Source organism: Eleutherodactylus coqui, chromosome 5, assembly GCF_035609145.1.
Source record: "Eleutherodactylus coqui strain aEleCoq1 chromosome 5, aEleCoq1.hap1, whole genome shotgun sequence".
Taxonomy (NCBI): Eukaryota; Metazoa; Chordata; class Amphibia; order Anura; family Eleutherodactylidae; genus Eleutherodactylus; species Eleutherodactylus coqui.
In genome coordinates this window covers 68843645-68863094 of record NC_089841.1, presented here as the reverse complement: position 1 = coordinate 68863094, position 19450 = coordinate 68843645, and the positions used below count along the sequence as shown (strand labels likewise).

The window sequence follows — 19450 nt, the reverse complement described above, 5'->3', positions numbered from 1 at the left end:
CCTTCCATATGTGCAGGTCCGCCTTCATTTCCTTTGTCACCCTGACAAAATGATGAGGCTCCTTTGCCCCTTTCGTCGCCAAAGACAATCGCCTCGAAAAGGCGCGTCCCATGGGTATGACCCGACACGCGAAATTCAGCAGGCCCAGCAGCACCTGCATTTGATGCAGTGTAACTTTCCGTGATGTACTAACGGTCTCTACCATCTGCCGCAGCCGCGCAATCTTTTCTTCTGGTAGCCGAAACACCATATCCTTAGTATCGATCTCGATACCTAAGAACTCCAAAGCTGTCACTGGCCCTGCTGTCTTCTCCGCGGACAGGGGGACGCCTGCTCTTTCCATCAGCCTCTGAAAAGATGCCAATAGAAAACCGCATACGCGTGACTCGGGGGGCCCTACGAACAAAAAATCGTCCAGATAGTGTAAGACCGAAGGGATGCCCGTCTCGAATCGAAGTATCCATTCCAAAAATGAACTGAAAACCTCAAAATAATAGCACGAAATAGAGCATCCCATCGGCAAACACATGTCCACGAAATAGCACCCTTCCAATCTACACCCCAACAGATGAAAACAATCAGGGTGTACCGGAAGCAACCTGAAAGCTGATTCAATGTCCGCCTTTGCTAACATTGCACCAGCTCCCGCCCGACGGACTAGATACACCGCCCGGTCGAAAGACGCATACGACACTGCCGCTTGCTCTTTCGAAATCCCGTCGTTGACCGAATCACCCGCCGGAAAAGATAAATGATGGATAAGCCGGAACTTGCCCGGTTCCTTCTTCGGGACCAGCCCCAAAGGTGAAACCCGCAAGTTCCCGAATGGGGGTTCCCGAAATGGGCCCGCCATCCGACCCAATTCCACCTCTTTCAGTAACTTCTCCATCACTAACTCTTTGTTTTCTCGAGCCGATTTTAGATTGTCGCAGAGCCTAAGGGAAAAAGTCGGGTTGTGCGGTATCCGGAAACCTTCCGTAAAGCCTAACCTAATTAATCTTGACTCCTGCGTCCTGTGGTACCGGACGAGCCACCGCTCCAGGTACCTGACGTTCACTGGGGTTCGCCCCTGCGCTGGGCACCCCTGGTGTAACTGCTGTCCTCTGTCGCCTAAAACACCGTACCGCGGAGTGTGCTCCTCCGCACACTGAGCACTCATGCCGAAACTTACACGATGCGTAGAATCGGCAATGACCTTCGTTGAAGGCCCAGCACGATCCGGAGGGTTTTGATGCCGCAGGTGCCTGCTGTCCACTGGCGCCTGCAGCGGTCCCCTGAAAAAACGGCTTTACCGGTTTTTGTGAAAGAATAAGCTGGATCCACACATCCGTTGCTTTCGTGGCCCAGCTTATGTTCTTCATTCCGGAAATACGACGACGAAAATCCTCGTCGTATCTCCACCACGCCGACCCTCCGTGCAGTTTATAAGCACTATGAATGGTGTTCATATACACCATTAGTTCAGGACCCTTCTGTGGACTGTGTTGACAGGCTACGTGTGCCAACATTAAAAACGCCTGTAGCCAATTCCCAAATGTTTTGGCTACTTTCGCTTTTCTGTCGGTCCCACGATCCGAAAACCGCTCTTTGTCGACCGCAATATGTTCCACCGACAGTAGTGACCATATGTCAACATATGTACCATTTTTAATTTTCTCCGTTAATTCTTCCGTCAAGCCCACCCCGAGCGGGGCTACCCCGCAGAAAAGTGTATCTGCGAACCTCAAGCCGTCACCAACCAGCTCTTCGCCCCTACGACTCGCCCCTTGCGAGCTCTCGGGTGCGTGAGCCAAACTTTTACCAACCTCATAACGATTTACCAGCGCTTTTAGCGCTCCCATAAACTCTTCATCACACAACTCTTCGCCCCTACGACTCGCCCCTTGCGAGCTCTCGGGTGCGTGAGCAAAACCTTTTTCAATTCCAGAACGATTTACCAGCGCTTTAAGCGCACCCATAAAATCTTCGTTATACTTATCACCAGATGTTACCGATACATCCCAAACATTTTTGTAGTGTGACTCACCCGCCTTGTTCCTCCCTGGTTCCGCCAAGAGGAAGCTCGGGCCGGGTGGCGTTGATACACGATCCCGCCTCTGGCCTGCGTGTCGTTCCGTGCCCAAATCATGGGTGACACCACGGCTTCTCTGGCTCTGCGCACTGAATGCCCTACCGGCCGAAGGTGCCATATTGTGCCTGCTACTGCGGGGAGCGTACCTATTATCTGCGGAAGAAGCCGGCGAGAGAGATGAAGTATCGCGTGAAGCCCGAGCGTCCCGCTCCCGGCCGCTGCGCCTATCGTAAGCAACCGCCGCTCCTGCCCTTCTCTGTGCATCCATTAAAGGGGCCTTCCTTTTCCGACCCTCATTCTCTGGGGACGCTGACGAGCTCGTATTTACCCGCGCTCTTCTGCCTGCCCTAAACCGCTGCGCCCCTTTTTCGCTTCTGCGCCCCCCCACCCCCCCATACTTACCTTGCCCTGCTGCTTGCTCCTCCCTGGCGCGCCAACTTGCTCGCTCCCTTGCCGAGCTGCCCGGTGAGCGCCCGCTTGTGTGCCGCTCGTGTCGGGCGCCCTGCCATCCGCCGGCTGCCCCTAATGCCACTATTGCCTGCTGCTGCACAAAGTGCCCCCGCCCCTCCCCTCTACAGGCAGAGGGGCTGTTGCCAACGCCCCAAGCCCACTTCTCATGTAAACTATGCTGCCTGCACTATCTCCACTATCCCTACCCTCCCTTCTATTTATCCTCCTAACACCTCTCTTTGAAATCCGACCCCCCCCCCTTTCCCTCTCGCTACCTCCGCTAAGCTCTCCCTCCCCCCCGCTACGCTCCTCCGGGCTGAACAGGGACTCGCTCCCGTAGCCCCTTGTGGCCTCCTTCTGCAGTGCAGGCCTCCCGCCGGTACTGCTTCCGGCTCGTAGATCCCTCCGCCTGCTGAGGGAGACACGTGTCCCGCTCTCCCTCTCCTCCGCCATGATCTCCTGCGCCGCCACGGGATTCCCCTTGCCCGCGCAGGACTTACCCGACCTTGGCACCGCTCCTCCTCTCCCGGTGAGTAGAACTCCAACTTCCGCTCCGCTCTCGTCCCCACTCCTACGCTCCCCAGACCTGTATGCCTCCGCCTGGCGCTGCGACCGCGCCGCTCCACTCCGGCTCGCTCCCGCTGCTCTTGGGCTGCTTCTGCCCCCTTTCTTCGGCGCTGGGCTGGGGCTTAATCTTGCCGGTGGTTGCCTTCTTCTTTGCGGCCTCCCACGTGGTTCCGTGCCGCCGCACTCCGCCGATGGCTCCTCTTCCGTCCCCGACTCCGGTAACGCCGCCGCCGCTGCTGCCGCCGTCCGGTACTCTTCGGCCATCTTCATGAGCCACAGGGGACCCTGGCTGGCCACCGCTTCCCGAATTTGCTGCGTTAGATGCTCCATCTTCAGACTTGCTTGCAGACCTCTCCTGGTGCGACTCCACTCTTCTTTCTCCTTCTGAGCACTGACTCCTCCTCTTCCTCTCTTCTCTTTCCTATCCCTCTAACCCTTCCCTTGGTCGCTTCCTTCCTCTCCATCTAGCTAGCCCCGCCTCCCAGTCCCCCACAGCTACGTTATACACTTTGCTGTTTTACAGGGCTCTCGCGATGACATCGCGAGAGCCGGACGGAGACACAGAGGGAGTGCGATCCCTCTGTGAACTCTTTCCCTGCCGCGATCTACTTAGATCGCGGCAGGGAAGGGGTTAACAGCGGGGGGCGCATCTCCGATGCCCCCCCGCTGTTGCAGCGGGACGCCGGCTGTGACTGACAGCCGACTCCCGCTGCGGGATAGCGCGAAGTTAGTCATGATCTCGCGCTATCCCGATGACGTACCGGTACGTCATTTTGCGCGAAGTACCAGGCTCCCATGACGTACCGGTACATCATGGAGCGGAAAGGGGTTAAAGGGTTTTCTGGGCAAAATCTATTGACAACTTATCCTATGCATAGGTTAGCAATAGAGATGAGCGAACGTGTTCTTCCGAGCTTGATATTCGTGCGAATATTAGGGTGTTCGGGATGTTCGTTATTCGTAACGAACACCATGCGGTGTTCTGGTTATTTTCACTTCCTTCCCTGAGACGTTAGCGCGCTTTTCTGGCCAATTGAAAGACAGGGAAGGCATTACAACTTCCCCCTGTGACGTTCAAGCCCTATACCACCCCCCTGCTGTGAGTGGCTGGGAAGATCAGGTGTCACCCGAACATAAAAGTCGGCCCCTCCCGCGGTTCGCCTCAGATGCGGTGTGAGTTAGATGAGGGACAGTGCTGTTTGTACCGGAGCTGCTGTAGGGAAAGAATTGGTAGTTAGTGTAGGCTTCAAGACCCCCCAAAGGTCCTTATTAGGGCCACTGATAGCTGTGTGTTGGCTGCTGTTAGCAGTGGCAATTTTTTTTTTCTCAAAATCGCCTCTGCAGACCGTTGCACCTGGCATTAGGGACAGAAGTGCTGCATAGGCAGGGAGAGTGTTAGGAGTGAGTGTAGCCTTCAAGAACCTCAACGGTCCTTTCTAGGGCCATATTTATCCGTGTGCAGTACTGTCCAGGCTGCTGTTAGCTGTGCTGCATTTTTTTTTGCTTCTCAAAATCGCTTCTGCAGAGCATTGCACCCTCCATTGATACTGCAGGGAAAGAATTGTATAGGCAGGGCCACAACACAGTTATTATTCATTGAATATACGCAGTGCTGCCTTTTGGTGGAAAAAAACTGAAAACAAATCTATTTGTCCAGCCTCTGTCCGTCCTAAGGGCGGTGGACACGTGTGAGCTGCGTGAACAACATTGCTAAATCAGACGCACCCAGCTACGCTTTACTGCTGGCTTCGCCATTTGCTTTCCTTAATTGGGAAAAAAATACCTGCTCTCCAAGAGTTATAATAACTCTGCTACCCTCACGTTCTGTGACACATAAGCAGGGACACAGCACAGTTATTAAACTTCTCATGTTCATTGAATATACGCAGTGCTGCCTTTTGGTGGAAAAAAACTGAAAACAAATCTATTTGTCCAGCCTCTGTCCGTCCTAAGGGCGGTGGACACGTGTGAGCTGCGTGAACAACATTGCTAAATCAGACGCACCCAGCTACGCTTTACTGCTGGCTTCGCCATTTGCTTTCCTTAATTGGGAAAAAAATACCTGCTCTCCAAGAGTTATAATAACTCTGCTACCCTCACGTTCTGTGACACATAAGCAGGGACACAGCACAGTTATTAAACTTCTCATGTTCATTGAATATACGCAGTGCTGCCTTTTGGTGGAAAAAAACTGAAAACAAATCTATTTGTCCAGCCTCTGTCCGTCCTAAGGGCGGTGGACACGTGTGAGCTGCGTGAACAACATTGCTAAATCAGACGCACCCAGCTACGCTTTACTGCTGGCTTCGCCATTTGCTTTCCTTAATTGGGAAAAAAATACCTGCTCTCCAAGAGTTATAATAACTCTGCTACCCTCACGTTCTGTGACACATAAGCAGGGACACAGCACAGTTATTAAACTTCTCATGTTCATTGAATATACGCAGTGCTGCCTTTTGGTGGAAAAAAACTGAAAACAAATCTATTTGTCCAGCCTCTGTCCGTCCTAAGGGCGAACACCCACTGGCGTTTGCGTTTTCCGCGGAAAAAAACGCAGCGTTTTCACCGCGTTCCCCGCGTTTTTTCCGCCCGTTTTCCGCGGCGTTTTTCGCGGCGTTTTCGCGGCTTTTCCATTAATTTCCATGGAGAAAAATAAGGACACATATGCAACTGACAGCTCCTATGTTAAAAACGCAAACGCAACGCAAAAAAAACGCCAGTGGACAGGAACACATGTTATCTCTATGCCTGTGCAGGAAAAACGCAAAACGCAAAACGCAGGTAAAAAAACGCCAGTGGGTGCTCGCCCTTAGGGCGGTGGACACGTGTGAGCTGCGTGAACAACATTGCTAAATCAGACGCACCCAGCTACGCTTTACTGCTGGCTTCGCCATTTGCTTTCCTTAATTGGGAAAAAAATACCTGCTCTCCAAGAGTTATAATAACTCTGCTACCCTCACGTTCTGTGACACATAAGCAGGGACACAGCACAGTTATTAAACTTCTCATGTTCATTGAATATACGCAGTGCTGCCTTTTGGTGGAAAAAAACTGAAAACAAATCTATTTGTCCAGCCTCTGTCCGTCCTAAGGGCGGTGGACACGTGTGAGCTGCGTGAACAACATTGCTAAATCAGACGCACCCAGCTACGCTTTACTGCTGGCTTCGCCATTTGCTTTCCTTAATTGGGAAAAAAATACCTGCTCTCCAAGAGTTATAATAACTCTGCTACCCTCACGTTCTGTGACACATAAGCAGGGACACAGCACAGTTATTAAACTTCTCATGTTCATTGAATATACGCAGTGCTGCCTTTTGGTGGAAAAAAACTGAAAACAAATCTATTTGTCCAGCCTCTGTCCGTCCTAAGGGCGGTGGACACGTGTGAGCTGCGTGAACAACATTGCTAAATCAGACGCACCCAGCTACGCTTTACTGCTGGCTTCGCCATTTGCTTTCCTTAATTGGGAAAAAAATACCTGCTCTCCAAGAGTTATAATAACTCTGCTACCTTCACGTTCTGTGACACATTAGCAGGGACACAGCACAGTTATTAAACTTAGATAATTCATTCACTAGAGGCAGTGGGGCCTTTCGTTTTCCAAAAAGGGCAAAAATTATATTTGGCCTGCAGTCTTGCGCCAATTTATTTCCTGCCTGTGAAATCAAATCACTGGTAATACAGCATGCTGAGGGGTAGGGGTAGGCCTAGAGGACGTGGACGCGGCCGAGGACGCGGAGGGCCAAGTCAGGGTGTGGGCACAGCCCGAGCTCCTGATCCCGGTGTGTCGCAGCCGACTGCTGCGCGATTAGGAGAGAGGCACGTTTCTGGCGTCCCCACATTCATCGCCCAATTAATGGGTCCACGCGGGAGACGGTTATTAGAAAATGAGCAGTGTGAGCAGGTCCTGTCCTGGATGGCAGAAAGTGCTTCGAGCAACCTATCGTCTACCCGCAGTTCTGCGCCGTCCACTGCTGCCAATCCGAATCCTCTGTCTGCTGCTCCTCCTTCCTCCCAGCCTCCTCACTCCACTACAATAACACCTGCTCAGGAGCGGGAACACTCCCAGGAACTGTTCTCGGGCCCCTGCTTAGATTGGGCAGCAGCGGTTCCTCTCCCACCAGAGGAGTTTATCGTCACTGATGCCCAACCATTCGAAAGTTCCCGGGGTCCGGGGGAAGAGGCTGGGGACTTCCGCCAACTGTCTCAACAACTTTCTGTGGGTGAGGAGGACGATGACGATCAGACACAGTTGTCTTGCAGTGAGGTAGTAGTAAGGGCAGTAAGTCCGAGGGAGCAGCGCACAGAGGATTCGGAGGAAGAGCAGCAGGACGATGAGGTGACTGACCCCACCTGGTGTGCAACGCTTACTCAGGAGGACAGGTCTTCAGAGGGGGAGTCAAGGGCATCAGCAGGGCAGGTTGCAAGAGGCAGTGCGGTGGCCAGGGGTAGAGGCAGGGCCAGACCGAATAATCCACCAACTGTTTCCCAAAGCGCCCCCTCGCGCCATGCCACCCTGCAGAGGCCGAGGTGCTCTAAGGTCTGGCAGTTTTTCACAGAGACGCCTGACGACCGACGAACAGTGGTGTGCAACCTTTGTTGCGCAAAGCTCAGCCGGGGAGCCAACACCAACAGCCTCACCACCACCACCATGCGCAGACTTATGATGGCCAAGCACCCCACAAGGTGGGACGAAGGCCGTTCACCGCCTCCGGTTTGCACCCCTGCCTCTCCCCCTGTGCCCCAACCTGCCACTGAGATGCAACCCCCCTCTCAGGACACAGGCACTACCGCCTCATGGCCTGCACCCACACCCTCATCTCCGCTGTCCTCGGCCCCATCCAGCAGTGTAGTTCAGCGCACCGTTCAGCCGTCGCTTGCGCAAGTGTTCGAGCGCAAGCGCAAGTACGCCGCCACGCACCCGCACGCTCAAACGTTAACCGTCCGCATAGCAAAATTCATCAGCCTTGAGATGCTGCCGTATAGGGTTGTGGAAACGGAGTCCTTCAAAAGTATCATGGAGGCGGCGGCCCCGCGCTACTCAGTTCCCAGTCGCCACTACTTTTCCCGATGTGCCGTCCCAGCCCTGCACGACCACGTCTCCCGCAACATTGTGCGCGCCCTCACCAACGCGGTTACTGCCACGGTCCACTTAACTACGGACACGTGGACAAGCACAGGCGGCCAGGGCCACTACATCTCCCTGACGGCACATTGGGTGAATTTAGTGGAGGCTGGGACAGAGTCAGAGCCTGGGACCGCTCACGTCCTACCCACCCCCAGAATTGCGGGCCCCAGCTCGGTGGTGGTATCTGCGGAGGTGTATGCTTCCTCCACTAAAGCACCCTCCTCCTCCTCCTCCTCTGTCTCGCAATCAAGATGTGTTAGCAGCAGCATGTCGCCAGCAGTCGGTGTCGCGCGGTGTGGCAGCACAGCGGTGGGCAAGCGTCAGCAGGCCGTGCTGAAACTACTCAGCTTAGGCGATAAGAGGCACACGGCCCACGAACTGCTGCAGGGTCTGACACAGCAGACCGACCGCTGGCTTGCGCCGCTGAGCCTCCAACCGGGCATGGTCGTGTGTGACAACGGGCGTAACCTGGTGGCGGCTCTGCAGCTCGGCAGCCTCACGCACGTGCCATGCCTGGCCCACGTCTTTAATTTGGTGGTTCAGCGCTTTCTGAAAAGCTACCCACGCTTGTCAGACCTGCTCGTAAAGGCGCGCCGGCTCTGCGCACATTTCCGCAAGTCCCACACGGACGCTGCCACCCTGCAACATCACTTTAAGCTGCCAGTGCACCGACTGCTGTGCGACGTGCCCACACGGTGGAACTCTACGCTCCACATGTTGGCCAGGCTCTATGAACAACGTAGAGCTATAGTCGAATACCAACTCCAACATGGGCGGCGCAGTGGGAGTCAGCCTCCTCAATTCCTTTCAGAAGAGTGGGCCTGGTTGGCAGACATCTGCCATGTCCTTGGTAATTTTGAGGAGTCTACCCAGGTGGTGAGCGGCGATGCTACAATCATTAGCGTCACCATTCCTTTGCTATGCATCTTGAGAAATTCCCTGCAAACCATAAAGGCAGCTGCTTTGCGCTCGGAAACGGGGGCGGGGGAAGACAGTATGCCGCTGGATAGTCAGGGCACCCTCCTGTCTATTTCTCAGCGCGTACAGGAGGAGGAGGAGGAGCATGAGGAGGATGAGGAGGAGGGGGAAGAGACAGCTTGGCCCGCTGCTGACGGTACACCGGCTGATTGCCTGTCATCCTTTCAGCGTGTATGGCCTGAGGAGGAGGAGGAGGAGGAGGAGGATCCTGATAGTGATCTTCCTAGTGAAGACAGCCATGTGTTGCGTACAGGTACCCTGGCACACATGGCTGACTTCATGTTAGGATGCCTTTCTCGTGACCCTCGCGTTGCACGCATTCTGGCCACGACGGATTACTGGGTGTACACACTGCTCGATCCACGGTATAAGGAGAACCTGCCCACTCTGATTCCCGAAGAGGAAAGGGGTTCGAGAGTGTTGCTATACCACAGGACCCTTGCGGACAAGCTGATGGTAAAATTCCCAGCCGACAGCGCTAGTGGCAGAAGGCGCAGTACCGAGGGCAAGGTAGCAGGGGATGTGCGTAGATCGAGCAGCATGTACATCCCAGGCAGTGCAACAGTCTTTAAGGGCCTGGCCAGCTTTATGGCTCCCCACCAAGACTGTGTCACCGCTCCCCAGTCACGGCTGAGTCGGTGGGAGCACTGTAAAAGGATGGTGAGGGAGTACGTAGCGGATCGCACGACCATCCTTGGTGACGCCTCTGCCCCCTACAACTACTGGGTGTCGAAGCTGGACACGTGGCCTGAACTAGCGCTGTATGCCCTGGAGGTGCTTGCTTGTCCTGCGGCTAGCGTCTTGTCGGAGAGGGTGTTTAGTGCAGCTGGGGGAATCATCACAGATAAGCGTAGCCGCTTGTCAACCGACAGTGCCGACAGGCTAACACTCATCAAGATGAACAAAGGCTGGATTTCGCCAGACTTCTGTTCTCCACCAGCGGACAGCAGCGATACGTAAGCAATACGTAGGCTGCACCCGCGGATGGAAGCTACGTTCTCTCTCACCATCCAAAACGGGGACATTTCTGCTTTATCAATCTGTGTCTAATATTCCTCCTCCTCCTCCTGCTCCTCCTCCTGAAACCTCACGTAATCACGCTGAACGGGCAATTTTTCTTAGGGCCACAAGGCTCACTCAAATAATTTTTCTGAACAATTTTTATAAGTTTCAATGCGCTTAAAAGCGTTGGAACTTTAACTTGAACCAATTTTTCGTTACACTGGGCTGCCTCCAGGCCTAGTTAGCACTTAAGCCACATTAACCAAAGCGATTCACCTGCCATCTTGGTTGGGCATGGCCAATTTTTACTGAGGTACATTAGTACTGTTGGTACACCAATTTTTTGGGGCCCTCACCTACAGTGTAATCATAGTAATTTCTATGTTCTTCGCCTGCACTCATGGTACAGAAAGGTGTGTGGGGTTGGCCTACAGTTTAGCTACATAAATGTAACTTGTGCCTTGGCTATACTAAGGCTACTGAAATGGAACGAAGACTGCGCTCCCGCTATACTGCTGCTTCAGAATTGTTAATGGGGCCTGTCCTGAGTGCTACTATTGCTTACATGGAACGAAGACTGCGCTCCCGCTATACTGCTGCTTCAGAATTGTTAATGGGGCCTGTCCTGAGTGCTACTATTGCTTACATGGAACGAAGACTGCGCTCCCGCTATACTGCTGCTTCAGAATTGTTAATGGGGCCTGTCCTGAGTGCTACTATTGCTTACATGGAACGAAGACTGCGCTCCCGCTATACTGCTGCTTCAGAATTGTTAATGGGGCCTGTCCTGAGTGCTACTATTGCTTACATGGAACGAAGACTGCGCTCCCGCTATACTGCTGCTTCAGAATTGTTACTGGGGCCTGTCTTGAGTGCTACTATTGCTGACATGGAACGGACACGTGGAGAGGACACGTAGTGCCTCAAAAACATCCCCCTCCTCCTCCAACAGGGAAAACATTGTTGGCAAATGCCTTTGCATTGGTTCGTCTGGTGGCAGTCCAAGAATTTCACCTTTACCGACACAACAAGAGAGCCCCCACACCATCCCCCCGCCACGGCCCACTTAATCCTGGCCACATTCCGAAAACCAACAAAATACAACCGTGCTACTAGGTCCGCAGTCACCACCACATTACCACCAACGCGGTTACTGTTAAGGTGCATATAACCACGGACACGTGGAGAGGACACGTAGTGCCTCAAAAACATCCCCCTCCTCCTCCAACAGGGAAAACATTGTTGGCAAATGCCTTTGCATTGGTTCGTCTGGTGGCAGTCCAAGAATTTCACCTTTACCGACACAACAAGAGAGCCCCCACACCATCCCCCCGCCACGGCCCACTTAATCCTGGCCACATTCCGAAAACCAACAAAATACAACCGTGCTACTAGGTCCGCAGTCACCACCACATTACCACCAACGCGGTTACTGTTAAGGTGCATATAACCACGGACACGTGGAGAGGACACGTAGTGCCTCAAAAACATCCCCCTCCTCCTCCAACAGGGAAAACATTGTTGGCAAATGCCTTTGCATTGGTTCGTCTGGTGGCAGTCCAAGAATTTCACCTTTACCGACACAACAAGAGAGCCCCCACACCATCCCCCCGCCACGGCCCACTTAATCCTGGCCACATTCCGAAAACCAACAAAATACAACCGTGCTACTAGGTCCGCAGTCACCACCACATTACCACCAACGCGGTTACTGTTAAGGTGCATATAACCACGGACACGTGGAGAGGACACGTAGTGCCTCAAAAACATCCCCCTCCTCCTCCAACAGGGAAAACATTGTTGGCAAATGCCTTTGCATTGGTTCGTCTGGTGGCAGTCCAAGAATTTCACCTTTACCGACACAACAAGAGAGCCCCCACACCATCCCCCCGCCACGGCCCACTTAATCCTGGCCACATTCCGAAAACCAACAAAATACAACCGTGCTACTAGGTCCGCAGTCACCACCACATTACCACCAACGCGGTTACTGTTAAGGTGCATATAACCACGGACACGTGGAGAGGACACGTAGTGCCTCAAAAACATCCCCCTCCTCCTCCAACAGGGAAAACATTGTTGGCAAATGCCTTTGCATTGGTTCGTCTGGTGGCAGTCCAAGAATTTCACCTTTACCGACACAACAAGAGAGCCCCCACACCATCCCCCCGCCACGGCCCACTTAATCCTGGCCACATTCCGAAAACCAACAAAATACAACCGTGCTACTAGGTCCGCAGTCACCACCACATTACCACCAACGCGGTTACTGTTAAGGTGCATATTACCAGTCTGACTGGGGCATGCAGACACCTTGACAGAATGAATAGTGTGTGGCACATAGCTTCCCCATTGCTATGCCCACGTGTGCAGCTCCTGATGGCGGTAGCACAGGATTCTATTTCTCATTGCTTCTGTACAGCATTGTGGGCTATCGCCCCGCCCCTATTAAAGAGGGTCGCTGCCTAGCCGTGCCAACCCTCTGCAGTGTGTGCCTGCGGTTCCTCCTCATGGCAGACGCACTTCTAAATAGACATGAGTGTGGCGTGGCATGAGGGCAGCTGAAGGCTGCGCAGGGACACTTTGGTGTGCGCTGTGGGGGGGAGGGGGGGCGGTTGGGCAGCATGTAACCCAGGAGAAGTGGCAGTGGAGTGTCATCCAGGCAGTGATTGTGCTTTGTTGTAGCTAGTGTGGTGCTTAGCAAAGGTATGCCATGCTAATGAGGGCTTTTCAGAAGTAAAAGTTGTTGGGAGGGGGGGGGGCCCACTCTTGCCGGTATTGTGGCTTAATAGTGGGACCTGTGAACTTGAGATGCAGCCCAACATGTAGCCCCTCGCCTGCCCTATCCGTTTCTGTGTCGTTCCCATCACTTTGTTGAATTGCCCAGATTTTCACACATGAAAACCTTAGCGAGCATCGGCGAAATACAAAAATGCTCTGGTCGCCCATTGACTTCAATGGGGTTCGTTGTTCGAAACTAACCCTCGAGCATCCCGGGAAGTTCGTTCCGAATAACGAACACCCGAACATTTTGGTGTTCGCTCATCTCTAGTTAGCAACAGTTCTCTGGACTCATCCCTTTCCTTCTCCATCTGCTCTAGGCCTTCATGATTTCTCCAACTAGTTCTTCGAAGCGAGATTTGCATTGAAAATAAAGGGAAACAATTGCCGATCTTACTTAAGGTTCGCTACTTTACTGAAGAGATGGGAGTTGTTTTTGCCTGAAAAACACCATGCATCGGCATGAAAACGCACATTGTCGAGCACAATATCAGTCCAAGTGTTAGGTGCACTGTTCAGACACAATCTTCTGTGTTTGGCAAACATGGGTGTCCGTGCATTCTATCTGTCCCCTGAGCTTATATTCACTCTCTACCAGCACTCCTAGCGTTAATAGCTTCAGGCCTCTTGTTCAGCTGATGCACCTTTTCCAATCACCGCCCTATATAGCTGCCCTGGGCCATTCAGACCTTGCTGCAGTGTTGATGAGAGTTTGTTCCCTTCACGGCCAGCCGCTACTTCGGTAGTTACCTTGCAACCTTGCGTTCTGCTTTTGCTCTGTGTACTTTGTTCGTGCACTCTGCAGTCTGTTGTTCCAGGTGTCCGCTTCCCTGTTTATCCTTGTCAGCTTGTTCCTCCTCTCTCTTTACTCCCCGGTGTTGTTCTATCTTTGTTTTACAGGTGTTCTGGCCCACCAGGGTAAGTCAGCGCTTAGAGGAAGACCGTGGGGTCGTCCTTATCGGAACAAGTGCTCCGCTTGTAGGCAGGGGTTTCTCTCTCCTGGTTATCAGTTCAGGGCAAGATACCTCCCCTAGTTTCCATCTATATATGACTGTCAGCCGTACTGGATCGGATCTTCACCTACCCAGTAGGTTTACACAGTGGTTTCAACATCCACAGTCCTTACACCAAATTTCTTGGCCCGATTTTGCGCTCGCCCGTGTATAGGTAGCCTATGTATAAGGCGCTTTCTGAGATTTTGTTCTTTAGATATTTGACTTCGTATGTTCATCATGTCGATAAAACAAGTTTAACTCCTTCCTACTGCAGCCTTTTATTGAAGAAAAACAAACACAATTGCATCATTTTTGGGGGAAGTGGTGGAGTTGGTTTTTACTGCATTCATGCTTCAGTAAGATTGACACTGTTATCTTTATTCTGTAAGTCAGTCTGATTACAGCGATACCAAGTTTATGTAGTATTTTATGTACTACTACTTAAAAGAAAACACATTTCTAAAAATTTCTGTCACTTTTTTTGAACCCCATAACTTTTATTTTACATTGATGCTGCTGTGTGAGGGCTCGTTTACACTGAACGATAATCATTCCGATTCCTGCTGGATGCAGGAATCTGAACGATTTATTGGCCCGTGTAAAAGGGTCCCACCATTCCATGAGGAAATTACTATATGTCTTAAAGGCGTTTTCCACCCACTTTAATTTATTCTGAAAAGTGTTGCAAGAAATGTATTGTGCATCAGTGGGGTTAGTATTTATTAGGGTGCGTTCACAAGAGCGTATATCGGCTCGGTTTTCACGCCGAGCCGATATACGTCCTCCTCATCTGCAGGGGCGGGGAGCCTGGAAGAGTCAGAAGCAGGAACTGAGCTCCCGCCCCCTCTGCCTCCTCTCTGCCCCTCTGCACTATTTTCAATGAGGAGGCAGGATGGGGGTGGGGCTAAGGTCCGCAAATTAGCCCCACCCCGCCTCTCTTCATTTCAAATAGTGCAGAGGGGTGGAGAGAAGGCAGAGGGGGGGCGGCAGCTCAGTTCCTGCTCCTGGCTCTTCCATCCTCCTCCCCCCCCCCCCCCTGCACATGAGGACAACGTAGATCGGCTCGGCGTGAAAACCGAGCCGATATACGCTCTTGTGAATGCACCCTCACACAAAGCAATCGGCATTCCTGACTGTGACTCATTAAAACTATAATCCTGTTAACAGACTAAAAAAAACACATAACAAGTTTCAAAAGATTGGACATACTATCAGATGAATACTTCATCTGATCATGAGTCACCAGGCATCTCTCGCTTTGTTCAAGCAGTAAAATATAATGTGGAGTTGTTGCTGTATAATAAGAGGTTGTCCAGTTGTAAACTATTGATGACCTACTCTTAGGATAGACAATTAATAGTGGACTGGCCAGAGTCCACTGCCTAGGACCCCTTCCGTTGAGCTGTAAGGTGGGCCTTTGTATTCATGCTCTTACCTGATTTCTCCAGGAATCAGACCGCTCCATTCTCACTGCAGTGGCCAGGTTTGGTATTACAGGCTTTCTGTGGAGCCTGTTACACCACAACAAGCAGAGCGGAGTGCTTCTGCCCATTCATTTTAGCAATCTTCGGGGGTCTCACCCCCATCAATAAAAACTTCCTACATATCAGAAGGTACACTGTACGTCAGAGTTTTTTTTATAGTTTAGTTGAGGCCCTTTTACATGGAACGATTATTGTTCAAAAAAATTGTCCAAACAAGTACAAATGAACAATAGATTAGTTCAGTCCAAAGGCAGCCAATGATCGCACAACGAACGATAAATCATTCGCTTTTTGTTCATCGCTCATTATCTGCAGGCATAAAAATCATCGTTGGCTCGTTCACTAATCGTTCAGTTTAAATTCCGATAGTCCAATCGTTCTCACTTATACAGCAAATGTGAACAACTGAACGATTTCTCGTTTGAACGAGCCAACAATGTATCTGCCTGTATAAACAGGCTGCAGGGGTGAACTCTGACATCGTTCGCTCATTCAAACGAGAAATTAATGATTTGCCAACAAGTTAGGTTGTTAATAATTGATCAGTAGGGGTCCACCACTCAGGACCCCCACCGATCAGCTGTTCTCCAGAGGGTTGTCAGTGTGTACAGAGCAGGAAGCGGAAAACTCAGTAAACCTTGCAGAAGCCCGAGCTGCAATATGCCAAGTTAAAGGATTATAAGCATCTGAGGTCATTACTGTATGGCAGGGGTGTCAAACTCATTTTCTCCGAGGGCCACATCAGCCTTATGGTTGCCTTCATTGCCACCATTTTACACACACACACACACCTCTCAACCTGCAGCTGCTCCTCCTCAGCGTCGCTCTTCTTGCTGCAGAGATCATGTTCTCTACAGTCATCTTCCCTCCTCCGCGGCCGTTGTCAGTCTGCTAGCGGCAATCCTTTATTACTGTCTGCACTAGACAGAACAAGCCGAGAGCAGACTGCCTACTGACAGCAGCACGGAGGATTGAGGGAGCTTACTGCACAGCCGGCGGGCCACAGAAAATGAGGCAGCGGGCCGGATTCGGCACGCGGGCCTTGTGTTTGACACCTGTGCTGTATGGTATAGGTGTAGTGACCCAAAGTTAGGCACTACACAGGTTATGTGATCACTTTTATTCAATCATGTATATATGTCTTTAAAAAGGTTTAATTTTTGTTTGTAACTTTCATCATCTGCCTGACAACCACCACTGGATCTCATTGGCTGTCAGGATCCTCATTTTCTATTGGCTGGGGTGCCACCCAGCAACAGGTCAACGATTGGCTGGCAGAACAGTGAGGAGAGAGGGCACTCATGATTAGTGGAGCAACGGGTTGGTTAGTAAAGTCCTATCAGAGCAGTTGAAAGTTGGCAGTTGGAGAGAGACTGGCAAAGAAGAAGGTCAAGAGCAGAGCAGGAGTGAGATAAGGAGGATTACAGTGAGAAGGAGAAGGTGTAGTAACTATGAGGACAGATTGTAAGGAAAAGATATGGAAAGACAGTATACAGAAGAAGCATATAGAAAGAAGCATTGTATTAGGAGGAGAGAGAGAGAGAGAGAGAGAGAGACAGACACAGACACACATACAGATACAGCCCGGCGTCACGAACAACAAACTAACTGTTTACCACCCTACCCGACTGGCAGATAGTCCTAAAATGCCACACTAAGACTATATATTCTATATTCCATTGGCTGCCGCCGTTTGTGAAGGGAGCAGTGAAGCCACTGCTGCGGCCGCTATCATTGCCACCAACGCCTCACAACCTGGTGCACACTACTTAGGGGTTTTTACTGTGTCCCCCTATACAGGGTGTAGAGAAAAAGACTGATCCAGCACAATATCTCAGTACTGGTATCAAATGACAATAGCATACTTGAATATGGAGGTGTGGATCTGCTACAAGATGGTATGGCACTCCGGGCTCCTGGGGGCTCCAGAACATGATTTCAATTTTGTATTGTGGCTCTTGATAGGGAGTAAAATCCAATTGCAAAGTTGACAATCACAGAAAATGGCCATATACTTACTGACTAAGGAGGGCCGATAACTGCATCCGCTCAGCATACAGGTAGCAGACAACCAAATGAGGGAGCTAATTACACCTGTGAGAGACACCGATGAAACAGCTACTCACACTGCCTCTTGATATAGAGGGGAGTGGCTGCTTGGTGTATACTCCCACACAGAGTGGATACAAAGTGCCAGACCATTCTGATACATGTAGTGCACCATGCAGACCAGCAACCTATTAATGACACCATAATAGTTCGGCAGGTTGCCCTGCACCTCAAAAATGAATGACATTGGTACTGCCACCCTGGGCTCCCCCTGGAGTATAGGGACTCACTACAAGCAAGGAACCTTGACGCGGTTAGTGGGCTTATGTATCTTGGCCAAAATCCAGCTAATGCCTTGCATTTATTATCTATTTTTCACATGCAGTGCGGCTTTATAGTCAGTAAGTATATGGCTATTTTCTGTGATTGTGTTTATGTTTTTATATCTCCCCTTCTGTGACGTATCAATTGCAAAGTTGAAGAGTTGGACTGCTGCTATGACTGAAGTAAGGGAAGGGTACTTGAAGTGGCCTCCTCCTGCTGCGATGGGGGCAGATCAGAAAGTCATCCACTGGATCAGTCTTTTTGATTACACCCTATATAGGGAAAACAAATGTATGCCGACACATATCAGCCCAACACATGCCAAAAAGACACTCATATAGTAGGTGTATGGGGCCTATGGATGTTTGGTGCGCGCGCCTGAAGTGTTTATGTTAATACCTCTGGCTTTGCCGCACATACAATGACTCACTGAATACAACACTTAAAGTTTCCTCTGCTCATATCATGGAGCTCAGAGATAGTGAACTGATGAACACAGATAGTGTCATCCTGATGACTGTGGTTTCATATCTCCTAACAGAACAAGAACAAAGATGCCGTTCCGTCCTCCATGTTTTCCTCCATGTTGTGGTCTCATCGTGGTTGAGTCCAAACAGCCGGGTGAGAAACTTTTTCCTATTTTTACTTGCAAGCAAATTGTATAATATGTGACCCCAGAATCCATAAGCTCGCTGAGACCTACTATCTCTACCTTCCTCAGACATTACTTGTGGTCACTCAGGACTCACTATTTGCACTGTATTCTGTATATTTAGGTGACTTATGGAGAGATCAGCTTTATTTATCCATTCATGTGCCATTTAAACAGACTCCCACCCAGAATTCTTTGTTCACAAGAATGTTGCAGAGCCTAACAATGCTGAAAGAAACTCTAAGAAGCCTGGGAGGAGGAGATGGAGAGAACCCGTACATGTCTTTGCAGTGTATATGGCCTTAGCTAACATGTATCATTCTTTCATTATACAAATGCGAAATAGACAGCAGCACTTAGACGTACCTCGCAATGCTGAGGGAGGCCTCCAGTGAATGATGCAGGCTCAACAGCATGGGTCTGGATTAGAGATGAGCGAACGTGCTCGGCCACGCCCCTTTTTCGCCCGAATACCGGGATTTCCGAGTACTTCACTACTCGGGTGAAAAGTACTCGGGTGCGCCGGGGGGCGGGGAGAGGCGTGGCGGCGTGGGGAGTAGCAGCGGGGAACAGGGGGGAGCCCTCTCTCTCTCCCTCTCCCCCCCCCCCCCACTCCCCGCTGCAACCCCCCGCGCCGCCACGGCGACCCCCGAATTTTTTCGCCCGAGTACGGAAGTACTCGAAAATATCGGTATTAGGGTGAAAAAGGGGCGTGGCCGAGCACGTTCGCTCATCTCTTGTCTGGATCCATGACCCATATAGACGTGTAAATTTTCTGAAGGAGAAGCCGCATTCAGGTTACCAATGGTGCAATACTTACAAGCTTTAAAAAGGCTTCACCTTCATTCAAATGCACATGAGTTTAGACAACGTTTTGGCTATCTCTCTTAGCCTTTTTCCAGTCACTGATTCCCAAAGACCCCAAACCATTATAAATACACACTATAATTAAAGTTTCAACCAATCA

General features: G+C 51.1%; 1 protein-coding gene across 3 annotated transcripts in view; it reads left to right on the top strand.

The window, feature by feature from the left end:
- Positions 1-19450, top strand: part of LOC136627519 (von Willebrand factor A domain-containing protein 5A-like) — a 93334-nt gene that overhangs the window by 7849 nt on the left and 66035 nt on the right. For all 3 annotated transcript variants that reach the window (XM_066602696.1, XM_066602695.1, XM_066602697.1), the window contains exon 2: positions 18373-18452. In XM_066602696.1, the coding sequence (XP_066458793.1) occupies positions 18373-18452 (80 nt within the window). The remainder of the gene's footprint in view (positions 1-18372; positions 18453-19450) is intronic.